Below are 18,457 nucleotides of genomic sequence, written 5' to 3'. Positions count from 1 at the left end.
CATGCTGTAGGTCATGTAGCTGTTTGTTACAGGCTAAATGCTTTGTGGACTTCACTGGATAGAAGTTGCTCTCTGTTGGTTTGATGAAACAAAGGTGTGGTGGAATTTATTCTACCACTGTGTCTTCTAATTGTCTCTGCCTTTAGGCCTATATTTCACGGTGTCAAAGCATATGTACTAACAGGTTCAAAAGCAAACAATGTAATTATCACAACACATACAGTAAGTTGTAATATGGCTCTTTTTCATGGCTTAGCTTCCCTAGTTATTTTTGCCCACGCACCACTACTGCTCAGTGATACACATTTCAAGATACTATCCATTATGGTCTTCAGAAAATATAGCCTAATGCATTGTGCGTATTGACCTGACCTTGTTTCTCTGTGAATATGCAGGTACACCCTTTGTTGATGCGCGAGCGGCGCTCCGAGTTGCACAGGAACAAGCTGCTGCGGAGGACAGTCAGCGTTCCTGTTGAGGGGAGGCACCATCCAGAGATGGGTGAGTAGGCTAAGGGCCCTTCAATCTCTCTGAATTCTTTCTGATAGAAAATACAGTCAATAGAATGGGCTTGGAGCCTCTGACCATAAAGCACAAATGTAATGTTGTACTTCCTGCTTTTACTTCCTGCTTTACTCTTATGGGGACCCTCGCAATGGTTGCCAGTCCACCCATTAAGGCGTCATTGACTTGAATGCGGAGGCCCGTTCTTCTCCTTCTAGTTCTGTGTTTCTGACTCTATCTGTCATGGGCTGCTCTTACCTTTCTCTGCCTCTCTACTTATATTTTGTGATTCTGTCTTTCTTACTGACTCTCTGACTCATTGTCTCTGCCTCATTGCCTTACTCCACCTCTCTCACAATGTCTCAGCATTGATACACTCCCATCGTCCACGAGGGCAACTCTCCCCACAACAGTCTTGTGGGGATACTGCAATAGGCCACTCACTCCGTATTTGACATGAACCTGTCCAGGTCTGACACAGCACTACTCTCCTATAACGGCACAGGCTACACAGGCCTACTGACTCCAGAAGAGTGATGCTCATCACACTCTAAGCATGTCTATGGTATAGCATATGTTATCCAACAGCCTTCCATTGAGAACCATCTGCAGTGAGAGCCCATCCACCCTGAGGAAATGCCCATACTGAATGAGATGGATGCCCCACCGGCGGCCAAGGCCCCCCAGGCAGCCCATTAATGAGCTGATTAATAGAAAGCTGTCATGCTGTCATCAGAATTCCACATTTACAGAGTCACTGTCAAGGGAACTGCTTGTGACACAGTGACCCATTTCAGAAAGACTGTGACCTACTGCATAAATTGGAACTGAGATAAGTTAGTGAGATCATCATTGGGATAATCCCAGAGTGAGAGTAGATTGGATGCAAGCAAGTGAGTAGATTAGATGCAAGCAAGTGAGTAGATTGGATACAAGTGGATTGGATAGGATAGTGAAAATCTATGTATAAAAAAATGTTTGAAAATCCATTTTGACTAGACTTCAAAAAAGAAAAATAGGACACAAAGGCATGAAATCAAAATGCCAGGCTAAACTGTCCAATGATATGCAAGATGGAGATAGAGTATCGTTTGCTATGGGGGATGAGGTCCAATAGACCTTCCGATGTTGTCCTCTACTCACTTAAGTGCTTCATTCCAGGGACACATACAGTACAAGTCATAGATTACTCTTGTGTTACAAAAAAACAAGGTTGAATTTGTATGCATCAAATGTGTTTATGTACTGTCTCTATACTTCAAATGAATTTTCATGTATCATCGTTTTGATAAATGAAGACACTTGACAACAATCCCAGCTGGGTCCTGATGTAATGACCATCTCTGATGAAGACATTTGGCTCTGCATCTATTATTAGGGACGCATAGGACATTTCAATACGCTCTTTGGATTGGATACGGAAAGTTACTCAGACGCAATTAGTCTACTTCCCCATCCACTTCCTTGTATTGCACGGAAATGGTTAAAGTTGGAGCAATCAACATGCAATTAAGGCATTCATCTTGGTAGATAATTGCAGTGTGCTGTAAATGTTTTATGCAAATATCTATTGTAATTAGAACTTCAACCTAAACCCTATCCACAGAACTTCTGCCTGCAGCCACACAGACCAAACTCTGTGCGGAGCTGTCCAAGGTACTGAAACAGCTCCCATTGGTGGTGGATTTTAGCCCATGTTGGGCCCTCTGTCCATGGTGTTGAAACACCCTATGTACCCTGGACACATTTAGGTACATATAAGGTACAGTAGTTACAATAAGGAGACAAAGGCCTCCCGAGGGGCGCAGCAATTTAAGGCACTGTATCGCAGTGCTGAAGAGCCACTACAGCCTGGGGTTCAAGCAGCACAGCTTGGCGCGTCATGTTTTGAAGGATGCATGTCTTGACCTTCGCCTTTCCCGAGCCCGTTGGGGAGTTGCAGTGATGAGACAAGATCGTAACTATCAATTGGGGCGAAAAAATGGGTAAAAAAATAATTTTATGAAGAAAAAAAACGTGAATAGGGAGACAGATTGTGTGGGGCAGTAGGACAAATAGTGGAGTACCAATAGTGGAGTATAGGGAATCTTGCTTGAATAGCAGTTGCTGCATTATGGTGGAGGTACTGTATCTATACCAAGTTGAATTTTTGCAATTGCAGTAGCATGCATAATGAAAACTATAAACACTATAGAGTAAAAAGTGGTAGTATGTTGTGTACAGCTGCAAAATGTTATATGCTACGTTTCTGAGTCATTCAGCCATAAAGGGAAGTTATTGAAACTGTGTAGCTGGGGTTGTTTCTCTACTGTAGCATGTTTGTGAGTTGTTTGTGTGTTTGTTTTACTGGCAGGGTAAGTTCCATTTGTGTTGACTTGTCATTTCAAGCAGCTCATAGAGCAGGTCTGACCACAAAACCCCTGTTTACCATATCAGATGTTAAGTTAAACTCAGGCTGTTTCAAGCAGACCACCATAGTCCCTGAGCCCAAGGAAGCAAAGGTAACCTGCCTAAATGATTACCGCCCCGTAGCACTCACATCGGTAGCCATGAAGTGCTTTGAAATTCTGGTCATAGCTCACAAAAAACACCATTATCCCAGATACCCTAGTCCAATTCGCATACCGCTCCAACAGATCCACTCCACACTGCCCTTTCCCACCTGGACAAAAATAACACCTGGAGCGGGTCGAGAGTTTTAAGTTCCTTGATGTTCACATCACCAGCGAACTATCATGGTCCAAACACACCAAGACAGTCGTGAAGAGGGCACGACAAAACCTTTTCCCCCTCAGGAGACTGAACATTTTTGGCTTGGGTCCCCAGATCCTCAAAAAGCTGCACCGTCGAAAGCTGGTTGCATCACCGCCTGGTATGGCAACTGCCCGTAAGGCGATACCGAGGGTAGTGCGAACAGCCCAGTACATCACTGGGGCCAAGCTTCCTGCCATCCAGGACCTATATAATAGGCGGTGTCAGAGGAAAGCCCATAAAATTGTCAGAGACTCCAGTCACCCAAGTTACACACTGTTTTCTCTGCTACTGCATGGCAAGCAGTACCGAGGCACCAAGTCTAGGACCAAAAGGCTCCTTAACAGCTTCTACCCCCAAGCCATAAGACTGCTGAACAATTATTCAAATGGCCACCTGGACTATTTACATTGACATATTATCTATGCATAGTCACTTCACCCCTACCTACATGTACAAATTACCTCAACTAACCTGTACCCCCACACACTGACTTGGTACCGGCACCCCCTGTATAGAGCCTCATTATTGTTATTTTATTGTGTTACTTATTTTCATTTTTACTTTAGTTTGTTTGGTAAATGTTTTCTTATCTCTTCTTGAACTGCACTGTTGGTTAAGGGCTTGTAAGTAAGCATTTCACGGTAAAGTCTACACTTGTTGTATGCGGCGCGGCGCATGTGACAAATAAAGTTTGATTTGATTTGATAGAGCATGGTCAGTGAAGAGACTTGATTATGTAATTAGTGAGAGAAACAATCCTTTTAAATCTTTATTGGCACTGAAGTGCACGCTCCTGATCCTATTGGGTCTCTTGCAATAATGTTCAATAACATTCAAAGAGGTGCATTCTGGGCTAATAGAAGAAAAATATATTTTTTCTCTCTCTTATTAACCTCATCAAAATTGGATGTGATTAAATGTGTTACATTTTGAAATTGACTTTCACCACGGCTGCTCAGTCATTGAGAGGAATCCATGTTATCTGAATGAATTAACCTCAGGCTAAATCACAACCATAATGTAGCTAGCTAACTGCTTATCTGATTGATAGCCTTTGGCTGAATGGAAATTCAATGTAAAAACATAACGTGTTGTTCGTATTTTCCTCCATTATAAACTTGTGTTCTCCATCTTCTGGGACAACATTGTCATTTTTATATTTTATTTATAGGAGTTGTTCCACATCCCATCTTAAAGGTACAACACTAGAGTGTATAACTGAACTAATTTCTCCTCCAATAACTTTAAGGAAATGAATCATAAATAACAGTATAAATTATGGATTTTCCCCAGCCTTTTAACTCATTAAAACAACATGCAATGTCTTTGAGATTCCACCAGGGACAAAAAAAACTGTCAGGGTAAGAGTGGAACCCAGAAGTGGTTCATGTTTGCAGCATACTCCAGCAACCACCGCTAACCTATACACCTCAGTACAGTTACCTTCCATTTTTTAAATGTTACCTTTTTTTAACTAGACAAGTCAGTTGAGAACAAATTTAAATTTACAATGACAGTTAACTGCCTTGTTCAGGGACAGAACAACAGATTTTTACCTTGTCAGCTCAGGGATTTGATCTAGCAACCTTTCGGTTACTGGCTCAATGCTCTAACCACTAGGCTACCTGCCACCCCAAATACATGTGCGTAGTTTGTATTCTCTAGCATTATATATTAGATTAGTGAGTATGTTACTCAGATTTCTCTTTGTTTTGAGCAATTTGACCCCAAATTTCTACAGCAACATTACGCAATACGATCCCATTAGCCAACCCCAATTATGCTATTCTCTGTTTGCTACCACATGGGAATACCAAAGGACACTTCAATATGTTTTAATTGCAGCAGGAAGCATACATAGTACTGTAGCAGTATCAACAACAGTATTGTTTGTTTTAGTGAGACCTTTAGTACTATATAAAGTTAACAGTGCAGGATGACAGGTAGCCTGTCAGTCTGTTACTGAGGGAACTGTAAATGCACCCCCAAAGCTGCCGCTTGTCTTTGGAGAGATTTGCTGAGTCATCTTGCTGTCTTAATGTTGGAACTCCGAATGAATACAAATGGAGCGCTACTGTAGCTTTGTTTAGCGGTTCATGGACATGAGCAGGGGAACACTCACTGGGGAAAGGGGGAGAGAGAGAGAGAGATGATTAATGGAATTGTGTGCTCACTCAGCTAGAATCAATACTGTTTTCTGGCAACATTTTACATCGCTGTTCCCACACTTCTTCGAAATGACGTATAGCTACTTCATGTGGAACAACTAATCAAATTATTTTTCACTTAAAGGGAAGATTGTAGAATTATTCTTCCAACTAAAGGTCCCAATACGGCATGCTGTATCACTTTACATTTGTATTTTGGGAGAAATGTATATTTTAACTGAATTTGACCGAAGTCAAAAAAGGCGTTCGGAAATGTGACACGAAGAGGAGCACTACAGGAGTAGGAGTGAAACCACATAAAACAGTGGAGACTCATATCATACAGAGTCCTATTATTGTTTCAAAATATATATTTTGGAACTCTGAATAAAGACAATTTATCATCTGACCATATCATGTGATTTTTTACTCTGTATCAGCTCATTAAAAAAAGAACACTAATACAGCTCGCATTCTTTTAGCATAGACCTCATTCCACCCCTGGCTTGCCCCTACTAGCTAACCACTAGCAGCCTTGAAGCACATCACTTATTTGCAGTTCAGCACATCAGCATTTCTCGTACTGTTACAAAACCAAGATAAACCTTTACCATCATAGTAGACATTGAACATCTATAACCGAACTGGCTAAAACTCTGTTGTTGGCCGATTGTAGCTACAGCTAATGCCATGCTAACCTGAGTGCTACTACTAGCAGCAGTAAACCCAGGTATAATGGCTAAAATAAACATTGACTACCATGATATCCTGCAAAAAAAGATGAGGCAGTTCAGTGTGTACTGCCCCCACCAACAGGCCCCTTCTTGACGTCAAAGCCGTAATGTTTTGTTGGTGTAGGAGTTTTTAATAAATGTAATTCAAATAGCAAAATATGTGTATAGTTAGTTTTTAATCAACTTTTGCATAAAGAACCTTTGCATAAGATGGAATGTCATCAATCTACATTGTTAGATTTGTGGAAATATATTGTGCAACCTTCCCTTTAATATGCGTAACAACCAGCAGTGTAGAGAGTGCAACTACACAGTACATATGTATTCCTTGGGGCTGTATATTATTGAAAAATTAGGCAAATGTGATTTAAAGATAATGTTTTTATAATCAACATCTTAGCTACAATACATTTTTCAAGACGGGTCTTTTAGAATCCTCTATGTAATTGAAATGTTGACAAAAAAATAGTTCCCCTTTAATAACTGATTACTGATAAATTGATCAATTACTAGGTACCAGAAATGACATGTTAAGAAATGGAGTGAAGCACCATTGTAAATACCATGCATCAACTGGAAAATAGCTTTTTATGCAGAGCAGCTATGTAAATGTCGACATTATGTAACATCAAGTGCTCACATATCCTGTGATATATCCTGAGGATGAAATAGAGCAATATCAATAATAACAGCAGTAGCAGCACAGCTCCTGGTTTGACTGGCAGTTGTCCATGGGTCTCTTGTGTAGGCTGGTTTCTCTTCCTCAGCCCTGAGTGTGTTAGTCAGCTTTCATACATTGGTTGGCTGTAGTCTTAAAAGACCTCATCTCTCTGCACTGAGACTAGAGTCAGGGATTTACTGCCACTTTCTTCAACTTCAATTAGACTCGGTCTCAAATAGCCACCTGTCCCTTTAAATAGCTGGGCATCGGCACGCAATAAACGACCTGTTTCAAATAAACACCGGGTCTAAATTAATTGTTTACAAGGTTACCATGGACACAGCTCTGATTTTCCCACAGTCATCTGCATTACATGTTTAAATGTTTTATTCTATCATCGTTGCTATCCATGGCAACACCTAAAAGAAAACACATCAAATTCAAGCTCACAGTGATCAAATTCGCAGAGCAAAATTCAGGCGAGGCAACAGCCAGGCATTTTGGAATTGATCCAAAAAGAGTGAGAAAATGGCTGTCAAAAAAGTTGAACTTCAACGTTTGTCTGAGGTGGATCAGAAGAGGGCGAGACTGCAAGGTGGGGGTAGAACAACATGTTTGCGAGGAGCTGGAGGTGGATAGACACCAGGCTCAAATGGAAATCTGTCTCTTATAAGCGCCGGTTGTGTTCAGTGATTTAAGCAAATAAACACCTGGGCTATTAATTGAAGTTATACCTTACGTTTCTTTGATAGTTTCCTTCACCAAAGCCTGCTCTCCCCGAGGCCCAGAGGAAAAGAAGATGCCAACTTGGTAGTAGTCATCTTCTTTTTGCTGAGCATGTGAATTGGGAGTCTTTGGGCCGTGCAGTGTGCCTTTCGGTTTCACTTAGGAACCACTGGTGTAGATGAGAGTAGCCATTGACACACAAACAACCATGCAAACACAAATACACACCAACACACACACACACACACACAAACACACCAGTGGCGTACTCTAGGCAGAAATCCGTTGATGGCAGGGCCAGCAAAGATGTAGGCAGAGGTGGAAAAAGTACTCAATTGTTATACTTGAGTAAAAGTAAAGATACCTTAATATAAAATGACTCAAGTAAAAGTGAAAGTAACCCAGTAAATTAATCCTTGAGTGAAAGTCTAAAAATATTCGTTTTTAAATGTAGATAAGTACAATGGTGGAAAAAATACTCAATTGTCATACTTGAGTAAAAGTACAAAGTAAAAATAAATGCTATAAATCAAATTCCTTATATTTAGCAAACCAGATGGCACAATTTCCTTTTTTATTACTTTTTTTGACAGCTAGGGCCAACTACAACACTCAGACATAAGGAAGCAGATCAGAGGCAGTAGGGATGACCAGGGACGTTCTCTTGATAAGTGTGTGAATTTGACCTTTTTCCTGTACTGCTAAGCATTCAAATTGTAACTAGTACTTTTTGGTGTCAAGGAAAATATATGGAGTAAAAAGTACATAATTTTCTTTTGGAATGTAATGAAGTAAAAGTAGTCAAAAATATAAATAGTAAAGTATAATAATAGAGTTAACCTAATTCACCCTTCATTTATGTTTGATTTGGTCTAAACCGTTTATGTTCTGGTTCAATTTGACCCGTACAGTAAGCGCAGTAAGTACATCAAGAACATAAATATATAAGTTTAACCTCCCAAAATGTATTTTCCAGTAGCTTAGAAAGCAGCTTGTTTCAAGGACAAACCATTTACAAATTATACAGTGCCTTTGGAAAGTACACAGTGGCCTCCATCATTCTTAAATGGAAGAAGTTTGGAACCACCAAGACTCTTCTTAGAGCTGTGCGCCTGGCCAAACTGATCAATCGGGGGAGAAGGGCCTTGGTCAGGGAGGTGACCAAGAACCCAATGGTCAATCTGACAGAGCTCTGGAGTTAATCTGTGGAGATGGGAGAACCTTCCAGAGGACAACCATCTCTGCAGCACTCCACCAATCAGGCCTTTATGGTAGAGGGGCCAGACGGAAGCCACTCCTCAGTAAAAGGAACATGACAGCCCGTTTGGAGTTTGCCAAGAGGCACCTAAAGATTCTCAGACCATGAGAAACCAGATTCTCTGGTCTGATGAAACCAAGATTGAACTCTTTGGCCTGAATGTCAAGCATCACATCTGGAGGAAACCTGGCAACATCCCTACGGTGAAGCATGGTGGTGGCAACATCATGCTGTGGGGATGTTTTTCAGCGTAAGGGACTGGGAGACTAGTCACGATCGAGGCAAAGATGAACGGAGCAAAGTACAGAGAGATCCTTGATGAAAGCCTGCTCCAGAGCGCTTAGGACCTCTTGACAACACAGGAGTGGCTTCGGGGACTAGTCTCTGAATGTCCTTGAGTTGCCCAACCAGAGCCCGGACTTAAACCCGATCCAATATCTTTAGAGAGACCTGAAAATAGCTGAAAGAGCTTGAGAGGATCTGCAGAGAAGAATGGGAGAAACTCCCCAACTCCCCAAATACAGGTGTGCCAAGCTTGTAGTGTCATAGCCAAGAAGACTCAAGATGGTAATCACTGCCAAAGGTGCTGCGTCAGATAACAACATTGACGAATACGCTGATTCGGTGTGCGAGTTCATTAGAACGTGCGTTGAAGATGTCGTTCCCATAGCAACGATTAAAACATTCCCTAACCAGAAACCGTGGATTGATGGCAGCATTCGTGTGGAACTGAAGGCGCGAACCACTGCTTTTAATCAGGGCAAAGTGTCTGGTGACATGACTGAATACAAACAGTGCAGCTATTCCCTCCGCAAGGCTATCAAACAAGCTAAGCGCCAGTACAGAGACAAAGTAGAATCTCAATTCAACGGCTCAGACACAAGAGGCATGTGGCAGGGTCTACAGTCAATCACGGACTACAGGAAGAAACCCAGCCCAGTCACGGACCAGGATGTCTTGCTCCCAGGCAGACTAAATAACTTTTTTGCCCGCTTTGAGGACAATACAGTGCCATCGACACGGCCTGCAACGAAAACATGCGGTCTCTCCTTCACTGCAGCCGAAGTGAGTAAGACATTTAGACGTGTTAACCCTCGCAAGGCTGCAGGCCCAGACGGCATCCCCAGCCGCGCCCTCAGAGCATGCGCAGACCAGCTGGCCGGTGTGTTTACGGACATATTCAATCAATCCCTATACCAATCTGCTGTTCCCACATGCTTCAAGAGGGCCACCATTGTTCCTGTTCCCAAGAAAGCTAAGGTAACTGAGCTAAACGACTACCGCCCCGTAGCACTCACATCCGTCATCATGAAGTGCTTTGAGAGACTAGTCAAGGACCATATCACCTCCACCCTACCAGACACCCTTGACCCACTCCAATTTGCTTACCGCCCAAATAGGTCCACAGACGATGCAATCTCAACCACACTGCACACTGCCCTAACCCATCTGGACAAGAGGAATACCTATGTGAGAATGCTGTTCATCGACTACAGCTCGGCATTCAACACCATAGTACCCTCCAAGCTCGTCATCAAGCTCGAGACCCTGGGTCTCGACCCCGCCCTGTGCAACTGGGTACTGGACTTCCTGACGGGCCGCCCCCAGGTGGTGAGGGTAGGCAACAACATCTCCTCCCCGCTGATCCTCAACACTGGGGCCCCACAAGGGTGCGTTCTGAGCCCTCTCCTGTACTCCCTGTTCACCCACGACTGCGTGGCCATGCACGCCTCCAACTCAATCATCAAGTTTGCGGACGACACAACAGTGGTAGGCTTGATTACCAATAACGACGAGACGGCCTACAGGGAGGAGGTGAGGGCCCTCGGAGTGTGGTGTCAGGAAAATAACCTCACACTCAACGTCAACAAAACTAAGGAGATGATTGTGGACTTCAGGAAACAGCAGAGGGAACACCCCCCCATCCACATCGATGGAACAGTAGTGGAGAGGGTAGCAAGTTTTAAGTTCCTCGGCATACACATCACAGACAAACTGAATTGGTCCACTCACACAGACAGCATCGTGAGGAAGGCGCAGCAGCGCCTCTTCAACCTCAGGAGGCTGAAGAAATTTGGCTTGTCACCAAAAGCACTCACAAACTTCTACAGATGCACAATCGAGAGCATCCTGGCGGGCTGTATCACCGCCTGGTATGGCAACTGCACCGCCCTCAACCGTAAGGCTCTCCAGAGGGTAGTGAGGTCTGCACAACGCATCACCGGGGGCAAACTACCTGCCCTCCAGGACACCTACACCACCCGATGCTACAGGAAGGCCATAAAGATCATCAAGGACATCAACCACCCGAGCCACTGCATGTTCACCCCGCTGTCATCCAGAAGGCGAGGTCAGTACAGGTGCATCAAAGCTGGGACCGAGAGACTGAAAAACAGCTTCTATCTCAAGGCCATCAGACTGTTAAACAGCCACCACTAACATTGAGTGGCTACTGCCAACACACTGTCAATGACACTGACTCTACTCCAGCCACTTTAATCATGGGAATTGATGGGAAATTATGTAAATATATCACTAGCCACTTTAAACAATGCTACCTTATATAATGTTACTTACCCTACATTATTCATCTCATATGCATACGTAGATACTGTACTCTATATCATCGACTGCATCCTTATGTAATACATGTATCACTAGCCACTTTAACTACGCCACTTGGTTTACATACTCATCTCATATGTATATACTGTACTCGATATCATCTACTGTATCTTGCCTATGCTGCTCTGTACCATCACTCATTCATATATCCTTATGTACATATTCTTTATCCCCTTACACTGTGTATAAGACAGTAGTTTTTTTGGAATTGTTAGTTAGATTACTTGTTCGTTATTACTGCATTGTCGGAACTAGAAGCACAAGCATTTCGCTACACTCGCATTAACATCTGCTAACCATGTGTATGTGACAAATAAAATTTGATTTGATTGATTTGATTTGCAACAAAGTACTGAGTTAAGGGTCTGAATACTTATGTCAATGTGATATGTTTAAAAAAAATGTTAATACATTTGCTAAAATGTCTAAAAACCTGTTTTTGCTTTGTCATTATTGGGTATTGTGTAGATTGATGAGGGGAAAAAAAACAATTTAATACATTTTAAAATAAGGCTGTAACCTAACAAAATGTGGAAAAGGTCAAGGGGTCTGAATACCTTCCAAAGGCACTGTATAGACCAGGCCTGGGCAATTCCAGTCCTCAGAGGCCTGATTGGTGTCACACTTTCCACCGTCCCTAGCAAACACAGCTGATTTAAACTAATTGCATTTTTAACTGAAGATCATGATTAGTTGATTATTGGAGTCAGGTGTGTTAGCCGGTGCTGGGGAAAAAGTGTGACACCAATCAGGCCCCCATGGACTGGAGTTGCCCAGGCCTGGTATAGACCACGGTCAAGGTCAAATTGCGTGGGTCAAATTGCGTGTCAAATTGACCCAGAACATCATGGATGTCACTATTCCGGTAGCGGGTCTAAGTTAATTGTAAAACATGTAATTATGGGGTCTACCGAGTGGCGAAGCGGTCTAAGGCACTGCATCGCAGTGCTAGAAGGGTTACTACAGACCCGGGTTAATTTCCGGGCTGTGCAACAACCGGCCGTGGCTCGGGTTAGGGGAGGGTTTGGCCGGTGGGTCTTTACTTGGCTCATTGTGCTCTAGCGACTCCTTGTGGCAGGCCGGGTGCCTGTGGACTGACTCCCGGTCACCAGTTGAACAGTGTTTCCTCCGACACATTGGTGTGGCTGGCTTCCGGGTTACGCTGGCGGGTGTTAAGGAGCGTGGGTAGGCGAGTCATATTTCGGAGGACGCATGACTCCACCTTCGCCTCTCCTGAGCCCATTGGGGAGTTGCAGCGATGAGACAAGATTGAAAACGGGAGTAAAATACAAACAAACAAACAAACAAACAAAAAAGTATAATTTTGTGTTTTACCAGTTTGAGACCCATACTTAAGTAGATGAACGGTCATGGTGGAAGAATTGCATTAATTAGTATTTTTGTGATTTTCAAACTCTAAGTGAAGTGTTAAATTGACAATAGTCTGGTGGGTGAGAATATTATCAATTGTTAAATTGTATATGAAGAATCTGATAAACAGTGCAGCTTGGAATTGACATAGAGGCAGGGAAACGAAACGTCCCAAAAAATGACTTTGCAAATTCTCCTACAGAGTCACAAGCAGGTAAGACGTGTTGACAGGGATGGACTAGGAATGAAAAATGGCCCTGGAGCTTTTGACTCTGGACTTTTTGACTTTTTGACTGGCACACCAAAAAAAAAACAGCAATACACCACCACCCACACAACCCATGCCACACTTTATGTAAACAAGATTACTGAACAATATTTATAACAATAACTTTAGTCAAATATATGTAAAATAGGAGGAGGCTGGCTCTGGCACTGGCAGCAAGGTGGCAAGAATCTCTGGAACCCTCTGACCAGTAAAATAAATAATACAGGAAGACATTTGTTGGTGAAAAGACTGGTGAGTAGGCAAGTCATAGAATAAAATTAAAATAAACATATTTCCTACCTCCTTAAATGAGCAATTTCTGCAGCAGCTTACTTCTCTCAGCAATGCCATCTATAACCAGGTTACTATCCAGGGCCATTAAAACATCTTGCTCAGTAGCCATGAGCATAAAAGCCTCCAGGTGCTGTTGAGATAGATTGCTCCTGATCCTACTCTTGATGAATTTCAGAGTAGAGAAGCTCCGCTCACAAGCTACCTGGGTTACTGACAGGGTAAGTAGTAACCCGTAAACAAGGCCCAGGATGTGGTATGCGTCGTCAATAGGTTGTACTGACTAAGAATACGGTAGCAACACACTGGACAGTCCTTGCAAGATGAACAGCTCTTGTTCACCATCTCCACCTCGTCTTCATTTCCTTCAGGTCCATGATCCTCCATAGTCCTGGTTGTGTATTCTTCAAATCCCGATTGTTTTAACATAGTCCACTGTTCTGCCAGACTCATGAGCTCACTCTGTAAATTGAAACACCGTTGCTCTGCTGTAAAATTTGATCAAACATTTGCTTAGTTCTTGAAGGGCTGTCTGTGGAAGGTCACTGGCACTGGATGTTAGCTGACTAAAGTTTTTAGGGTCCAGAAGAGCCATGTCGGCATACAAAGTGCCATTACTCAGAAATCATCGATGGATGCATTCTATAACTATATCCAGAATTTGATTATGGACACCAATCCTGTATGCACTCTGCCCCAGTAAAAAACCCATCTTGTGCCATCTCTCCAGGCATGGTCTTCTTCTTTCAAGCCCTTTTTGTTGGCAGAGTGGTTTCTAACTCCAGTTCTGTTTCCTCATCCTGTTCCTGCAACTTCCTGTTGGCCCACTGAACAAATGTGTCTGAAGCTGCCTTGACTTATTCAAAATCTCTTGCCATTCCTTCCAGCAGCTCCTCTGTAGACACAACCATACGATGCGCAGACAGAATGTCCATTCCATTTGTTTGAAGATATTTTGAGACTTGTGAGGTGACCTGAAATATTCTGAGGAATATCTGAGCTGTAAGTATCGTTTCATACTTCAGCAAACCCTCAATGTATCCTTGTGCCTTGACCTGTGCAGTAGTTTTGATGTTTTTCTGATCTTGTATGGTTGAAAGAGTGAGAAGGACATCAACATACAGACCCTCATCTGGATTTCCAAAAGCTCCAAAGACCTTTAAGGCACTATCTTTAGCCCACCGGGCGTGTCTCTCCAATTGGAGCAAGACGTCTGTGTCTTGTGTCCTTGCTCTCCTTCTCCCAAATGTTCATCCTCTGGTAGGATTCACGGAAGAACACAGCTATGTTGTTATCGAGAGAAAAACTTGCCAAGACGCTCTCTGTTGTGTCTGCCAAAACAAGGTTCAGAATGTGTGCAAAGCACCACACTTGATTGGTGGACTTTCCAGAGAGCAGGGCAGAGAAGCCTTTATACTGGCCTTGCATACTGGAGGCTCCATCAGTGGAATTGCCAATGCACTTGCTGATGTCAAGCTTCATGTTTTCCAGTACTTCACACAGTACCTGGACAAAGTGTTGTCCAGTGGATGCCTCACATTTCACCACAGCCACAATTTACTCATGGGTGACGTTCGTCACATATCTGACTATGACTATGACAGTGACTAGTGTCAATCTGGACTGAAAACATACCAGCTTCCTGGATTTCACTTGCTATGGTGGCCTGCATTGTGTGTTGGATGGTGGTAATGACGTTATCGATGGTAGTCTTTGATAATCAAGTTTTATTTATTTATTTTATTTAACCAGGTAGGCTAGTTGAGAACACCTTTATTTAACCAGGTAGTCTAGTTGAGAACAAGTTCTCATTTGCAACTGCGACCTGGCCAAGATAAAGCAAAGCAGTTTGACACATACAACAACACAGAGTTACACATGGAGTAAACAAAACATACAGTCAATAATACAGTAGAACAAAAGAAAACAAAAAGTCTATATACAGTGAGTGCAAATGAGGTAAGTTAAGGAAATAAATAGGCCATGGTGGCGAAGTAATTACAATATAGCAATTAAACACTGGAATGGTAGATCGGTAGAAGATGAATGTGCAGGTAGAGATACTGGGGTGCAAAGGAGCTAAATAAATACCAGTATGGGGATGTGGTAGGTTGATAGATGGGCTGTTTACAGATAGGCTAAGTACAGGTGCAGTGATCTGATCTGTAAACTGCTCTGACAGCTGGTGCTTAAAGCTATTGAGAGGGTGTGAGTCTCCAGCTTCAGAGATTTCATGGGTAGCAGAGAACTGGAAGGAAAGACGACCAAAGGAGGAATTGGCTTTGGGGGTGACCAGTGAGATATACCTGCTGGAGTGCGTGCTACGAGTGGGTGCTGCTATGGTGACCAGTGAGCTGAGATAAGGCGGGGCTTTTACCTAGCAGAGACTTGTAGATAACCTGTAGCCAGTGGGTTTGGCGACGAGTATGAAGCGAGGGCCAACCAACGAGAGCGTACAGGTCGCAATGTTGGGTAGTGTATGGGGCTTTGGTGACAAAACGGATGGCACTGTGATAGACTGCATCCAGTTTGTTGAGTAGAGTGTTGGATGGTATAGATGACATCACCGAAGTTGAGGATCGGTAGGATGGTCAGTTTTACGAGGGTATGTTTGGCAGCATAAGTGAAGGATGCTTTGTTGCGATATAGGAAGCCGATTCTAGATTAAATTTTGGATTGGAGATGCTTAATGTGAGTCTGGAAGGAGAGTTTACAGTCTAACCAGACACCCAGGTATTTGTAGTTGTTCACGTATTCTAAGTCAGAGCCGTCCAGAGTAGTGATGCTGGTCAGGCGAGCAGGTGCGGGCAGCGATCGATTGAAAAGCATGCATTTAGTTTTACTTGGGTTTAAGAGCAGTTGGAGACCACAGAAGGAGAGTTGTATGGCATTGACGCTAGTCTGGAGGTTAGTTAACACAGTGTCCAAGGAGGGGCCAGAAGTATACAAAATGGTGTCATCTGCATAGAGGTGGATCAGAGAATCACCAGCAGCAAGAACAACATCATTGATGTATACAGAAAAGAGAGTCGGCCCGAGAATTGAACCCTGTGCACACCCATAGAGACTGTCAGAGGTCCAGACAACAGGCCCTCCGATTTGACACACTGAACTCTATCAGAGAAGTAGTTGGTAAACCAGGCGAGGCAATCATTTGAGAAACCAAGGCTGTCGAGTCTGCCAATAAGAATGTTGTGATTGACAGAGTCGAAAGCCTTGGCCAGGTCGATGAATACGGCTGCACAGTAATGTCTCTTATCGATGGCGGTTATGATGTCGTTTAGAACCTTGAGCGTGGCTGAGGTGCACCCATGACCAGCTCTGAAACCAGATTGCATAGCAGAGAAGGTATGGTGGGATTTGAAATGGTCAGTAATCTGTTTGTTAACTTGGTTAACTTAATATTCATCTCATATGCATACGTAGATACTGTACTCTATATCATCGACTGCATCCTTATGTAATACATGTATCACTAGCCACTTTAACTACGCCACTTGGTTTACATACTCATCTCATATGTATATACTGTACTCGATATCATCTACTGTATCTTGCCTATGCTGCTCTGTACCATCACTCATTCATATATCCTTATGTACATATTCTTTATCCCCTTACACTGTGTATAAGACAGTAGTTTTTTTGGAATTGTTAGTTAGATTACTTGTTCGTTATTACTGCATTGTCGGAACTAGAAGCACAAGCATTTCGCTACACTCGCATTAACATCTGCTAACCATGTGTATGTGACAAATAAAATTTGATTTGATTGATTTGATTTGCAACAAAGTACTGAGTTAAGGGTCTGAATACTTATGTCAATGTGATATGTTTAAAAAAAAATTTAATACATTTGCTAAAATGTCTAAAAACCTGTTTTTGCTTTGTCATTATTGGGTATTGTGTAGATTGATGAGGGGAAAAAAAACAATTTAATACATTTTAAAATAAGGCTGTAACCTAACAAAATGTGGAAAAGGTCAAGGGGTCTGAATACCTTCCAAAGGCACTGTATAGACCAGGCCTGGGCAATTCCAGTCCTCAGAGGCCTGATTGGTGTCACACTTTCCACCGTCCCTAGCAAACACAGCTGATTTAAACTAATTGCATTTTTAACTGAAGATCATGATTAGTTGATTATTGGAGTCAGGTGTGTTAGCCGGTGCTGGGGAAAAAGTGTGACACCAATCAGGCCCCCATGGACTGGAGTTGCCCAGGCCTGGTATAGACCACGGTCAAGGTCAAATTGCGTGGGTCAAATTGCGTGTCAAATTGACCCAGAACATCATGGATGTCACTATTCCGGTAGCGGGTCTAAGTTAATTGTAAAACATGTAATTATGGGGTCTACCGAGTGGCGAAGCGGTCTAAGGCACTGCATCGCAGTGCTAGAAGGGTTACTACAGACCCGGGTTAATTTCCGGGCTGTGCAACAACCGGCCGTGGCTCGGGTTAGGGGAGGGTTTGGCCGGTGGGTCTTTACTTGGCTCATTGTGCTCTAGCGACTCCTTGTGGCAGGCCGGGTGCCTGTGGACTGACTCCCGGTCACCAGTTGAACAGTGTTTCCTCCGACACATTGGTGTGGCTGGCTTCCGGGTTACGCTGGCGGGTGTTAAGGAGCGTGGGTAGGCGAGTCATATTTCGGAGGACGCATGACTCCACCTTCGCCTCTCCTGAGCCCATTGGGGAGTTGCAGCGATGAGACAAGATTGAAAACGGGAGTAAAATACAAACAAACAAACAAACAAACAAAAAAGTATAATTTTGTGTTTTACCAGTTTGAGACCCATACTTAAGTAGATGAACGGTCATGGTGGAAGAATTGCATTAATTAGTATTTTTGTGATTTTCAAACTCTAAGTGAAGTGTTAAATTGACAATAGTCTGGTGGGTGAGAATATTATCAATTGTTAAATTGTATATGAAGAATCTGATAAACAGTGCAGCTTGGAATTGACATAGAGGCAGGGAAACGAAACGTCCCAAAAAATGACTTTGCAAATTCTCCTACAGAGTCACAAGCAGGTAAGACGTGTTGACAGGGATGGACTAGGAATGAAAAATGGCCCTGGAGCTTTTGACTCTGGACTTTTTGACTTTTTGACTGGCACACCA

General features: G+C 43.0%; 1 protein-coding gene across 7 annotated transcripts in view; it reads left to right on the top strand.

Moving 5' to 3' along the window:
• The window catches only part of LOC109908843 (ras/Rap GTPase-activating protein SynGAP), a 121,907-nt gene that overhangs the window by 27,506 nt on the left and 75,944 nt on the right, over positions 1-18,457 (top strand). For all 7 annotated transcript variants that reach the window (XM_031789946.1, XM_031789944.1, XM_031789953.1 and 4 more), the window contains exon 3: positions 396-501. In XM_031789946.1, coding sequence (XP_031645806.1) covers positions 396-501 — 106 coding nt within the window. The remainder of the gene's footprint in view (positions 1-395; positions 502-18,457) is intronic.

The sequence above is a fragment of the Oncorhynchus kisutch genome, linkage group LG2 (genome assembly GCF_002021735.2).
Source record: "Oncorhynchus kisutch isolate 150728-3 linkage group LG2, Okis_V2, whole genome shotgun sequence".
Lineage (NCBI taxonomy): Eukaryota > Metazoa > Chordata > Actinopteri > Salmoniformes > Salmonidae > Oncorhynchus > Oncorhynchus kisutch.
The sequence above is the reverse complement of the archived record's forward strand: the minus strand, read 5'-3'. Positions and strand labels throughout refer to the sequence as shown.